Source organism: Austrofundulus limnaeus, unplaced genomic scaffold (genome assembly GCF_001266775.1).
Source record: "Austrofundulus limnaeus strain Quisiro unplaced genomic scaffold, Austrofundulus_limnaeus-1.0 Scaffold517, whole genome shotgun sequence".
NCBI classification, from domain to species: domain Eukaryota; kingdom Metazoa; phylum Chordata; class Actinopteri; order Cyprinodontiformes; family Rivulidae; genus Austrofundulus; species Austrofundulus limnaeus.
Window position 1 is genome coordinate 3,074 of NW_013952919.1, and position 13,984 is coordinate 17,057.

The 13,984-nt window shown below is 35.7% G+C and overlaps 1 protein-coding gene across 2 annotated transcripts in view; it reads right to left on the reverse strand.

Moving 5' to 3' along the window:
* Positions 1-8,732: 8,732 nt before the first annotated feature.
* LOC106530406 (fibronectin type III domain-containing protein 5) overlaps positions 8,733-13,984 on the reverse strand; it is a 16,493-nt gene continuing 11,241 nt past the window's right edge. Inside the window, exons 5-6 of one of the 2 annotated variants that reach the window (XM_014026009.1) lie at positions 10,764-10,954; positions 8,733-9,793 (exon numbers count right to left, since the gene is read on the reverse strand). In XM_014026009.1, the coding sequence (XP_013881463.1) occupies positions 10,815-10,954 (140 nt within the window). In that variant the 3' untranslated portion in view covers positions 8,733-9,793; positions 10,764-10,814. Of the gene's footprint in view, positions 9,974-10,763; positions 10,955-13,984 lie in introns of both variants that reach the window. The other variant, XM_014026010.1, reaches the window with a different exon arrangement.

Sequence of the window (13,984 nt, forward strand, 5' to 3'; positions counted from 1 at the left end):
ACCGTACTTTACAGATTTACCTTTAAGATGGGGAGTCTAGGAACGTGAGAGTCTAACAGGACGTTTTTGTTGATATGTACAGGGTGTTATTGTGTGAGGGGTACATTTCACAGTTAGATCAAGACGCACCTACAAGAATCTGATGTGTATAATATAGTTTGTAAACTAGAGCAAACGTGGAAGCAGTCAATTACAAAAGATGGAACAATCTTGCAGAATGAAATATCTAATGAAAAAGAAAGGGTTTACAGATACTGGAGACGTATGTTTAGAATTATGAAAGATGTTCTGACCTCGAGCAACGAGAGTGAAAACAAGACCTTGACATCTGACAACCCTTACACAGACGCTAAGACTACATAGTGTGACAAAGCTAACGAGAGAAGCTCTCATAAACTAGCCAGTGAGACAAAACAAAATCAGGTGACAAAGGATGTGACTGAGACTGAGCAGAAAACAGAAATAGCTGACAGTATAAGTCCATATGAAGAAGTAGTTAAAATGTTAGCTAACGCTAAGGAGCTAATGCCTGTTTATGACTTGTGGTTTGCTCGTGATCAACTTTAATGAGAAACAGCTGAAGGACAGAAAGGCTGAAAGACAAGAGGTCAGTTCCTTCGAGACGCAGTTAAATACAGATAAGCTTAATTACTTAACAGTTAACGTCAACCAGGTAAGATTAGGAAGTACAGTTCAGATGTCTCAATTAGTGGAAATTGCTCAGATAGACCCAAAAAAGGGATGTTGGTATAGGGAGCAGGGGGACAAAACAATAATGACCCTCAACATTATCGGCGTCATCATTATTTGCCTGTCACAAGGAGAAGAACAGAATTGGGTCTTAGAAGTGTTGTTAACAAAATGAGTTGCAAGGCGAACATGTGTTTCGTGTGTTGGATGTTGAGTATTTGTACAAGAATATTATCTGTGACAAACAAGACAAACAAAACATATTAGTCACTAGGAATATGGGTGAAATAAATTTAATTTGGCTGTTGCAAGTAAAGCTAAGATATGGGAGAAAATAAATAAACATAAAAACCAGTAAACACATAAATAAGTAATTATTGAATTTGGGATGTACTAACTTTTCCTGTGATTTCTGACATTTGTGTGGAGTAGGTAATTATCTGCTGAGAAGATCTGTCTGTGGAGAAAAAGCAACAATGGTGAAGCAGGAGAAAATCTGCATTATTTAAGTGTCTTACGTGGGATAAGGTAAAAAAAAAGAAGGTAAAAGGAGCAGGTTCACTTGATGATCCCATTCACGTAAGACAGGTAGCTGTGTACAGATTAGCATTAGAGGCTAGATTAGGATGGTGCTTGTTACAAATAGACTATGGATAAATGCGATGTTCAAAATGGTATGTCCAAATGAACAGGATAGTGGATGATAGAAAAATGTAAAAAGAAGGTGTTAGCAATTTAGTTGTAAGACAGTAACATAAGATTATTAAAGTAAAATAGATTAAAATAGAATAAAATAGGAGATACATAAAAGGGAATAAAAAGGACTTTGAAGTACAGTTTGAACAATTGTATAAAACATTTATTTTTAAAACAACAGGTATAAATAATTTAAAAGAATAAAGTTTTGTCTAATACATTTTGTCTAATAATAAAATGTGACCTGATCTGTGCAGGGTGGCATCATACCACTGAGTCACTTACTTGATAAAAGTAGTGATCCTTTAATATGGGAAAATTATAATAGGGACGTTGATGTAGTGACCTTGCGTCACTTAATTTTAATGTCATGAATCTCATTTTTAGTATGTGGTCGTAGTGCTTTCCTTTAAAAATGGATGAGTTGTGAAAACATGCACAGTGAATTCAGTGGGCTGGTTTTCTGAGGAAGATCTTTGAAGGCAAAAGCAAAGTGGACTGAGCCACAGAACACTTCTCGTGTGTACATGTTATGACACACAGATGGAGCAGAGACACTGAGTTGGGCCATCGTTCAAGCCAGATGATGGGACAGCTGCATCATGAACATTAAAAACAATGTGCTAAATGAAAACCTGAAAACTGTGAACTATGAACTCCGATGGGGGCACGGAGAGACTGCCTTGCAAGACAAGCGACATTGTTCTCTGAATGTGACATAACTGGAGGATCTGTGTGTGAAATAACGGCTCTCTGTTTGCAGGGGGAAAAACTGCTGCCTCGTGCTGGATGTGACATTTATAGACGGTTTGGTAAAGGACAAGCTGATGCAGGACACCTAAAGAAACGGCAGGAATATAGAAGTAGGATATTGATAATGTTTTATGTACATAAATGTGTATGAGGCTAGATGACTCAAGGGGATAAGGATATTCACCCTGTACAGATTAGAATGAGTAGTAAATAGCTGAATATTACTGATGAAGTATGTCATTTTAAAAAATTAGTGTTAACTTAAACATATACAAACTAATTAGACGTAGGTAGAATGTAAAGTTGATAAAAACTGACTGACTAAAAGGAAATAAGTAAATAAATAACTAAAAATAAAGAATGGACATGATGTTGTAATGCAAAACCTAAAAGTATTATGAATTGGATGTTGACTGAATATTAGTGATGATAATATTTAGATATATTTGAATAGATATCACATTGCCAAGATAAAAACGTAAATTTTTAACGTTAGGAACTTAGCTTTAAAATTAGATTGTCTGGGGTTAAAATAAGGGGACTTAGATTATTTAAAGTACTGTTTGGTTTAAGTTATAAAATTCTAAGATCTTAAGAAATGCCATATATACAAATTTGTTTAATGTGTGATAATACTGATGAGTTTATTCTGTGAGGATAATAAAGACTGAGAGAAAGTCATTGAAAAATGACACAATTATTTAGGTGTATGGATTCATCCTACTTAGAAACCCATTTATAAAAATACAGAGATAACAGTGTTTGAGTCAACAAGAATAAGATAGACAGGTCAAATAAAAGTAGGGGAGTAAAAGTTAAAAGCGGGACATTATTAACATAAGGTGAAACAGCTTAGACTATACACAATCAAAAACATTTATATACAAATAGATTTTAGTTTTATATTAGGTGAGGTTAGAGGAAAATCTAATATCTGGYGTATTGTGACTACATCAGAGTCTTTGGAGCCTAATAACAGACAAAATGGAGGACAGAGTTGATGATTATTGACAAACACGTTTTATAAGAACAAAGGTAGAAAAATGGCAAACTGAGCATTACTAATAGGTAAGAGAGACAGACCATTTGGGTTTTAACTTCATGGAGCTTTAAAAGAGGTACAGAGCAACATTTATTCGTAATAGTAGATTAGTTCTTGTAAAATATTGAAAAAAGTTAGACATATGGTTTAAATAAACATATGAAGAGTTCACCAATTAGAGAGTTCATATTTAAAACGTCACCTCAGACACAAAATAAAATTAAGCCATTAGAATTATTACTAGGATTGGTGAGTCTGCAGGGTATAAATAAAATATTTTGACACCACTGGTTGTTACTGGGATGGCAAGGTTTAGCAGCAGGTTCTCTTAAGGTGCCAGCATCTGAAGCAGGTTTGACCAGGTGGTGTGAGGGACTGGTCTGTTTAAAGGATTATAATTTGAATGACAGAATGCACATACGATTATTTTGAGGACGAAAAAATGTGAGCATTCTGTTATATCAACATCTCACTAATATTTCTAAAAGTAAACTTGTTTTTAAAAGGGGGCCTTGAAGTGCCAGTATAGAATCATGGGAGGTAAAAAGTTTGAGATGTTAAAAACTATTTGAATTTTATAAATTGTAGTTTGTCAAACAGAGGATCGCAAATTAGCTTCATCAATTAATATAGAATTAGAACAGGTAGATTATATAAATAAATCTTACTTTCTCCATGGTGGACTTTTACTGATCCGAGTAATATATGTTAAGCATGACTTATAGTTTCTTTGAATAAATATTTCCAAGTGGCAGTACATGGTTAATGAAGGACTTAATTTCTGGGTGAAATTAGATTACAAAACTCTAACTGCAAAACTCTCTTAAGTATTTGAACTATACATGGTTTTAAATATACACGGGTTTTAAAAATGATTTTACTGCAATAGAATAGCCAGTGGGTGAAACTTGGAGTAAACTGCCAGAGAGTAATTAAAATTAAATTAAATAAAGCAATTAAAAAGTGACCTGAGTTAAGTTGATTTGATGAGGTAATGATGTTCACATTAAATATGTTCTGAGGACGACAGGTTCTTCTCAGCAATGAAAAAAGTTAAACATGGATAGTACACAGGAAAATATTAATTTAAGAACTACCAGAATGAGGAAATTGTGGACTCTGATTAGAAGTACCAATTGAGAGATATGGTTGAATATAGTAAAATAGCAACGTTAGAAAAGTTCTGGGTAATTACATTAAATTTACAATGGCTGGATATGATAAAATAAATTCTATGAGACTATTTGAGATGAAGGGGGTGACGTAGGGAAACAAATAAAATGAAACATATTGATAGAACAATTTCTTGCAAATTATCATACAAAGGTTATTCTGAGGAGTAAGTGTATGAACAGTTGTTTATTTTGATTTGGACAGAGTCAGTGTGCTGCACAGTCAAAATGGGTTAAAGTTTGGTGAAGAAGTTATCATGGTTTTTGTGATTTGGACCAAGGTTGTGAACTGATGCATGGAAGTTTATTAAGTCTGCTGATGAATTGTTGTAACTGAATTGTTGATTATCATGTGTTCTTTGTCTTAGCCTAAACAAAACGGAGTGAAGTGCTGCATTATGAAGTACAAGGTGACACATCCAAGGGTGTAATCATGAAGGGAGGTACATTTGAACCTGATTGGTGTCAGAGGTCAGAAAATAGAGCTTAAAAGAAGAAAGTGAGCTGAATTATGTTTGTTTTTTGAAAAAATTGGAGTCAGAGGTCTGAAAATGAAATTTTGAAGAAGAACTTTAGTTGAATCGTGTGTATTTCTATGTTTATAAACATTTTGGTTTGGATTCGMTTGGMTAGTTTGTAAAGTGAAAACAGGGCCTTAACAGGATGGGGTGTAATTCATATTTGTGTGTGAAAATGTTATTTGTATAGGTGGATGTGGATGTTATTAGTGTATGGAACCCATAATGGTTGAATGGACGAATGAACACTAATACCCAGATAATGACATTAATATTTCAAAATAAATTTGATGGCGAGTAATTGGATTTGCTGCAGCACAAATTCATAACACCGAAGCGACTGAAAAAGTTTAATAAACATTTTTATCAAGGTGTACAGGGGGGATAATTGATGGGATTAAAAGTGGTATCATTGGTTTAAAGGTCGTCATAATAAATGATAACTTCTTGTTTTACAGGAAATAAGTGATGTGGCTCAATCACTGGAACTCACCTTTACAAATAAGGGGGAGAAGAATGTGTAAKTGAAATGAGGGGGAAATGGAGATGTCACATCTCCCAGAATACACCTGGAACAATTAAGGTTTTTAAGATGTGTTGAAGTAAAATAAAAAATTTTTTTAAAGGCTTAAAAGATCAATTAAAATGTCATATAGCAGGTGGACACATCACTTAAAAATGGTGAAAGAGGTGGTGAGTCTGTGTCATCGTTGCTCTGTGAATATATCATTCAGAGCAAGGTTTTCACAGGTCYTGACAAGCCAGGTTGGGTGAAACTCTTAGGGCAAAGACATTGAAAAGAAAAAAAACTGCTTCCAGTGCGAAAACGTATTATACTGTATTTTACTGTTTAACTATAACTTTTTGATTGTATCAAAACATAACAAATCCCACAGGTCTCAAGCTGGAAGTAATTAAATTTTGATTTACAGGTYGAAATTTACAAGGTTTCGCTGAGGTGGTGAAAACTAATATTTAATTTTCAGGACAATACAGCAGATGATGATGTCAATATAATGTGAATAACTGTGATGTGWATTACTGTCTGCGCATGCGTAACCATTTCCCTTTTCAGGATTTATGATATAGTTTGGAAACAGCTTTATTAAAGGTTTCAAGTGACTTGTTGATGGCAGATCATTTAAGGAACATTTCAAAGRTGGGATGTTTTGTGTCACAGAAAGAATTAGAGATGGTTGTTCTGTTTTATTCTTTTTAATGATTTTTAATTATATTTTTTGCTTTCTGTGGGGCGCTTTGTGATGTTTGTGTCTGTGAAGGGGGCTATAGAAATGAAATTTAATTACTTACTTACTTAGTTACACGTGTTAGGCCTGAAGGTGGCAGCAGAGAGATACATTGTGGTTAATTGAAATGATGATGTGTGGCTGTTGAATTGTTATTGTTGTGATGATTATAAGATGTTTAGATGAATGTCTGGGAGGTGTCACATTGAAACGGTAGATTCTTTGGTTAATTTAGACCACTAAGGGGGTCTGTGGAGATGGTCTAGCAGTTTTTCCTAAGTGGTTGGTAAAAATGGTGAGTATGGGATTATAAAATAGCTTTATTGCTGACACGAACATTGTCACTACTGGGTCAGTTACAAAGGCTGTTAAAAGTCTTAGGAAATTGTCTYTGAAGATGGTTTATTGGTCTACTGTGGTAAGGCAATTAGTCATGGTGGTGATAATACTGGGTTTTTGTTGTTTTTGTGGCATTCCTGTGGCTACGATGTTATGTGTAAAGGCCATCTCACAGACTGTACAGAATACCTTTAATCAATATCGAATATCAAATGGTACAGACATCTGACGCCAGCCCAACGCCTCAACTTGCATATCTCTACGGTGAAGATGATTAATGTGTGAAATCTCCAAGAAGGCCCTGGTAATGATGATTCTAGCTGACATATTTGAATAGAACGTTAATACTGACATAGTTACAATCACTTAGTCGGACATGAAAATATAGTTTAGTGTGTTGAGATGAGATGTCATTGATAAAATGTTTTCTGATTTCCATTTGTTTTTCATTATTAAGTCTGTTTAGGGAAGTCACACTAAGCAGGTATGATTTGTTATGCTAAAAAATTATTAATGAACTGGTTGTTTTTTATTTTATTTTTTTTATTTTATTTATTTATTTTTTGATATTTTCATATTGTAATAAGTTGCAGGTTATCAACCAGGTCAGTTTGACGCTGAGGACGAGATGGAACAGTGCTGAAGACGTGTTTCCAACGGAGAGCTATGTGCTAGAAACCTCTGGCTCCGATTATGATTATTATCATAATAATAACTGACCTGGTTGACATTTTGACATTTTTATATATTTTTTATATTTTTACATTTTGAGTGGGGTGGGATAAATGAATGATATTARWWWTTTCAGGGCTGGGATGTTAGAAATTTTCCACGTTGTGCTGTATCGCTTAGAGTAAGTTACATACACATTTGTGCCTTAGTGCAAACATATAGATTACAAATTTCTTATTTTATTTCACATGTTTGAACATGTGAAAAGGGGGATTGAAGAAATTTATAGTTAGGGCTTAGTACTGATTACATACAACACAGAGTATTAGGGTTTTCTATTTTATAATACCTTTATAATGTTTGTTATATTTCTTACAATGTGAAATAGGGTCGATACATGTCCGAATTATTAACAACACATATTAAAAGCTGTGTTAACATTAGATTGAGATTTGTTTGTATGAATGCCTGTGATTCAGCTGTAGGCCAGCAGGGGGCGAACTCGGGCATTGAAGCTACTGGACTGTATATAAAAAGTGACTTCCTGTTTATAAGGCAGTGTGGTTTCGGCTGTCATTCTGGTGGCAATAAACCTCACTCCGGAATTCTGGTGTTGTATGGCTTTTATTTCTTAACACAGATCATTATTTAACACTGATGTTTTTATCTGACTTCAGCCGTGAAGTTTTTCTTACAGTTTTACAAAAGTCGCTCAAATGCGAATACTCATTTTCAGTGGTAAATTGACAAGCATAGGATTTTTCACAGTAGGACACACTGGGAAATACCAAAAATAAATTGTGCCTAAAGAAAGGAACATCTCTGTGTAACTACAAGTCTGCCAGACACAATAACTGTGACAGTGACAGTGCAGTGTTTGTAGCACAAAATAATACAATAAAGTATCAAATTTGAAAATACATTTTTGGTAGAATTTAACTGAGCAAGATGATGTGAAGTCTTTGTTGTATAACGCAACCAAATGTCTCTCTTTACAGAGAGAGCTAGTTAAATTTAGTTTTGAAAAAATACAGTCCAAATAAATTCAATTGCTGCCTATTTTAGTTAGTTTCGTTTTAAATACAGATTCAAGATCAAAACATTTATAATCCAATAATATTAATACTAAAACTTATATATTTAATTTAAAACAACCCCTCTTGAATTCTAGGGTGACTTTATCTTAGTGTTCTGTGAGTCCTATTGTTTGACTTTAATCTTTGGTTTTGTTTTGAAGCAGCACATCACGCTCTGTAGTTTCCCTCATGCCTGCATACAGACCCCACTGACCTAACTGACGTATTTCCCTCTTTATAATCTAGGTTTGTTAAAATAGGTTCAAAATTAAACTATAATTCTATAATAATAATAATAATTTGGTGTCTTGCCTCCCAATTATTAAACATTTGAGCAAACTGCAACACATCCCAAATTACTAAAAAAAGATCAGTCTTACCTAATTATCCTTTGATATTGTTTTTCCCAAAGTACCACATGATCAAAGGGGATGCTAAAGGGATTTGTGAGAAAAAGGATGAGGTTACAATGTTGTTCTGCCACACAGCTGAGTTCGACCTCTGAGCTGCCACTTCCAGGCATTCTCGTTGGTCATCAGCCAAGCCACGAGGGAAATGCAGCCAAAACCCAGCTCACACGTACTTTGCATTAGGGAAAAGACCCAATCCGTATTCCCTGCGTGTCCTGCTGCAGACCCCAAACAGCATATGGTCCTGAATATGCAGTGATGAGCAATGACGCCTCAATAGGATCCTAAATTCTGTCATACATTCTTCTAAAAGTTGGCACTGTGTGCAAGCCACTGAAATTTCAAAGCGGAAAGTTGTAATAAATCTGATGAGACACTGTCGGTCGGTCCTTGAACTCTGCGTGAATAATAGCTGCGTTCAATCATCATCACACAGGGCAAAGTATGAGAGGCTGTAATAAGTGTGTTGGGTTTGAATCCGTGGGGCCAGAGAACAGATGCATCATTTAACTGTTGACAAAGACATTGATAAAGGCAGGAGACAAGACTCGTTGTGCAATACTTGTGACCCGGTGATAAAAATCAGACCCCTATCGAGACTGTGGGGCATTCAGATAATCACAAAAGGAGGAGCACCGCACGGCAATGTGCTTCTAAGAAAGACACCAATGCAGAGAGGCGAGCGAGATAAGCTGCTACACAGAGGGCTGTAATAAAGACACAGAAGGGGTAATGCACACGGAACAGAAAAATGACAGTACTTGATTTCAAACAGAGCTCTGCTTGTTTTTCTCGTGTGCCAATTGATACCTGGACCAGCGATTCTTGCTTTTGCTGCCAAAGTATCCACCGCTTCTGAGCTGTCACCCTGATGAGATGCCGGCAGTCACGTTCCATGATAATGATCAACTCCTCCATGTCACAGATGAGAAGTAACAAAAATGTATGAATCAAGCAGTTCTCACCGAGAGTCTCACTGAACGCTGGCTGGAAGTCGACAGTCCAACAAAAAGACATGTTCTCTATTGCTCACTGTTTGTCTGCTTGACTTTGAAAGTTCTCAGTTGTCCATATCATAAAGTTCTCCATCGTGTCAAATAGATTTCTTTAATGGTTTCATCTGTTCTTTGTAGTCTTTTTGTTTTTTTCTGAGGATGGCTTTTTGTTGGTCTCAGGATCTGAAAGAAGCACAGTCATTATTAATGTGGTAAATGTAAAAACTAAAAATAACAGGTCAAACATCCAGCATCATGATTTTGTACCATTCACTTCTACCTTTTTCTAAACTGATGATCACTGAGCCCCAGCAGTTGTTATGCCTTTCCAGCTTTGAATTTTACCTCTAAAGGCATACAATTCTAAAAAAAAAAAAGTATACAAAACTTTACAGGACCAAATCCCATTTTCTATTTTGGTCAACGGAAGTGAGAAAATTAGAAGTCAAAAATGAGAGCAAAAACAGTTCCTTGTAGGGAACCTTATGTTGTGTTTACACTAGTTTATAAAGTACTGTAATTCTAAATATGCACTTGAATTATTTATTCACAGCATTTATTAAAGAGATAGCAAGCAAGGCTCTGACTATATATTTTTAGACAGATAAAGAATTTTGTGGCTAAAAATATCTCTTCAAGCCACAAAAAACACTGACGTGTATACATGCCGTGCCACAAGGTGGCGATAATTCCTAAAAATACCCATAGATCAAGTCTACGTAGAGGCAAATTTTTTATAAATATATATATTTCATATAGAAAGAATTTGTGCAACAATAGTTTTTTTTATTCCTCACCAAATAAAAAGTGCATGTCGAAGAAGGTTGCTAACACTTCCGAAAATTCCAATTTTGTCAAGTAATGTTGTTAGCGTGGACAGAGCCTAATGCTAAATACACTAGTTGATGGACTGCAAAATCCAAAAGTACAATCTGCTCTTCATCAGCCTAAAAGCAAAACTTGCAACAAAATTATGGAAACCCCTCAGTATTATTCTGACTATGATGAAAAGTGCTGAGAAACCCAAAGATTGGCATATCTTTGTTTAAAAGAATGAAAGTACTAGGTGAATAAAAATTTGACAGAGATACTGTAACATTTTTTTTGTGAATATGAGGGATAAAAGTAAAATCTATCGGACATACGACCTCACCTGTCCTGAGATCGAAGGTTCGTTATTGCAGAAGGCGATAGAGGGTTGGTCCTAGACATTGCTGCGCAGTAGCCCCCCTTGTGGGTGCTCAGGGGTACTGCACTCTGAGGAGTTCTTGGCTTTGTCCTTGTTGTTGTTGGGCTCATTGTCTTTGATGATGTCATACTGACGACAAAACAAAGCGATCACCCCTGAGAAATGACAGAGCATTAACAAAAAAAAAACAACATACAGGTGTGACTAAATGCTGGTAAAATAAGTCACATTGAGAATTTCTTCAGTATTAAGATTATTTTAATTTTAAATTCTCCATCTCTACAGCTTGAAACCTATATACATACATGTACATTATTTGTTAAAATTCAGTGATTTATCACCTGGTCAGCAACATGCTAGTTTTGGGAACCCTAAGTTTCACAATCACATCAAGTGTGATACGAAGAGGTTTCCCAGTGATACAGCAGCCAGCAGGAAAAAGAATTAGATATAAAATTGCAATTTCTGAAAACATAATTTTTCGAAAGTTTAATGAATTATGAAATTACTTAAAAAAGTTCAATACAAATATACATTATGTACAATTTAGCAGTCATTCTACTTAATTGCATATCACTTGGATCACGAGCATGTTATTTCTGTTTTATTAAATACACAGTATCTATTTTGTTATCTTGGACAGTTTATTATTATTATTATTATTATTATTATTATTATTATTATTATTATTATTATTATTTTCAGTGCACCTCTCTCTGCTATCATTTCTGGTTTTCTGTCAATCCCCTCTGAAGTACAAAATGATTACCAGGTAAATCCAAACTCTCATTGACTCCCAGGTCAGAATATTCTTTAAACCTGGAATTATTTATTAATTAATTATAAATTGTGAATTTGTTTTGTTTTTTATATGAAATGAATAAAAAATTAAGCCATTTAACTAGCCATACCTGTTACATAAAAATATAAAAACATGAAAACTCATATTAGAGTAAATACTAGGTTTACTTTAAAGTCTGAATTTCTTTCTGCCTGTCTTATTAGGAGAGCTGTTAGTGAAAGACACATGAGTGCTTACTATGGTGACCCTAATGAATTACTGGCAGCAGTTTTCAAGATTAGTTTTAAGTCTTGGGTCCCTTTTCACGTTTTATGTGGTTTGTGTCAAAACATTCACATTTTATCAGACTATTATTTTAAGTACCAAATTCTTACTTTTTGAAGAAAATTGATTTGTATTAGAATTTCAAGCAAGTGCATTGGTGCCCTTCAAAATTCTCCAGTTAAATGTCATCTCACTGTCCTGTTGATAAACTCTGCAAGCTTTTAAGTGGAAAATATATTAGGCACTATCGAGAGTAATGAAACTGTAAAACATGTCGGGACAAATCCATGATGAACTCAGTAAACATCAGCAGCTCATCATCCTGGCACACCAGAGACTTAATCATTTCCAAACATAAGGACAGTGAGTAGTTTTGGTTTATCTAATCTTTTCTTTTTATCATACAACCGCGAATCAGGAAAAAGCTGGAAGCGTTACTAAGAACTGACAGGTGTTAAATCTAAAGGACGGAATGGGAGCTACAGTTCGATTCTAATACTGACCTCAGGCCTCCGGTTTGCCTGGGTGGATTTGAGACAGAAACAGAGTTCTTATCGATATCAGCTGAAAGATATCCACTCCTGTCAATAAAGCAGGTACTACTGAGCCGAGATGGAAACACGAAGAATGCTGAATGAGTAGATGGAGATGGGGTGCGCGCGTGGTTTCTGCCTTGAGTTGGAGATATTAAAAGCAGCTCAGGAGTTGTAGATGTGAGCGCAGATAGAGAGCGAGCGTGGAGAAATGAGAAAAGGGAATAATTCATGACGGTGAAGGAGCGGGCGACGGGCTGAATCCAGGCCCAAACAGGATTCAGTTTTTCTGCTTATGTCAGCCTCTGCTTTTTTGATCATTTCAATACCAAAGTGCAAGATGGGTATGTCCCCCAGCCTGCCCCACAGGCCCAATTAAAATCTGGAATACACAATTCACCTTCTTCACTTCAGTTTTTTCTTTTTCAACATCCTGCTCAGCTCAATATTTCCCACCACCTTGTTTCCTGCTTCCTCTTTAACTCTCTTTGAATCTCCCTAGGTGTCTCAGTCGTCTTACCGGTAATTGGCACAGGAGAGCCACTTCAAGCCTTTCATTGCATTGTATACTACAGACAGCATTATAGCCACACATGTATCTCATCACACTCAGGGGGAAAGAAATATGCACCAGCAAGTCGAGACACACTAAAGGATGTCCTGCACCTCACATCTAAAATACCACGCTGACCTTTTACCAACAGATGGAACGACTGCGGTGCGATGATGAATAGGCAACCTCGTAATTTGTGCGCTCTTTATGCGATGTGTGAACATGGAGGAGTTCTCTTTTGTACAGCTCAAAGCACTGAGGAGTTAAAGTCCATTAGCACCAAGCTGAAAGTCCATTTAGACTGAAGCTTTTATTTCTCTACGACACAAATCTGAGCGTCTGACTGGGATGTTCATCGATTTGATCCAAACAAAAGTGTTTAACAACCTATTTAACAGTTTCAGAAAGAAAAAAATGTTTCTAATTCATTCAACCAAGCCAAAGTTCTGTGTTTTTGTGAAAAATGTTAGTATCTACTTTAAAAATGGAACTAATCTTGGCAGAAACTTTATGTATAATGGGTGTATGATGTAAGTGATGGTAAGATGGAGAAGGAGTTGATCGGGACGTTGCTGTCATAAAATCAGTGTGACTGTTGTGGCATTGGTCTGTCATGGTGATGAAGGAGCTGAGCCAAATTGCAAAGCTCTGGATTTACAAGTCTGTCTGTGTCCCAGCTCGCACATGAGGCGTGGATCATGATTGAAAGAATGAAATTGTGGATACAGGAGACTGAAATGAGTTTCCCTTATAGGTTGTCTGGGTTCAACCTTAGAGATAAGGTGAGGAGTTCTGTCATTCAAGGGGAGCTCGGAAAAGGTATATCAAGCATCTCATTACCTCCACTGTGAAGTTTTCTGGGCACTGGGAGCAGACCATGGAAGAAACCCAGAACTCACTCAAGAGAGTATACAGTATACTGGTGCTGGTCATAAAATTAGAATATTATGAAAAAGTTGATTTATTTCAGTAATTCCATTCAAATAGGGAAACTTGTACAGCGGGTAAAATAAGTATTAAATAAGTATATATA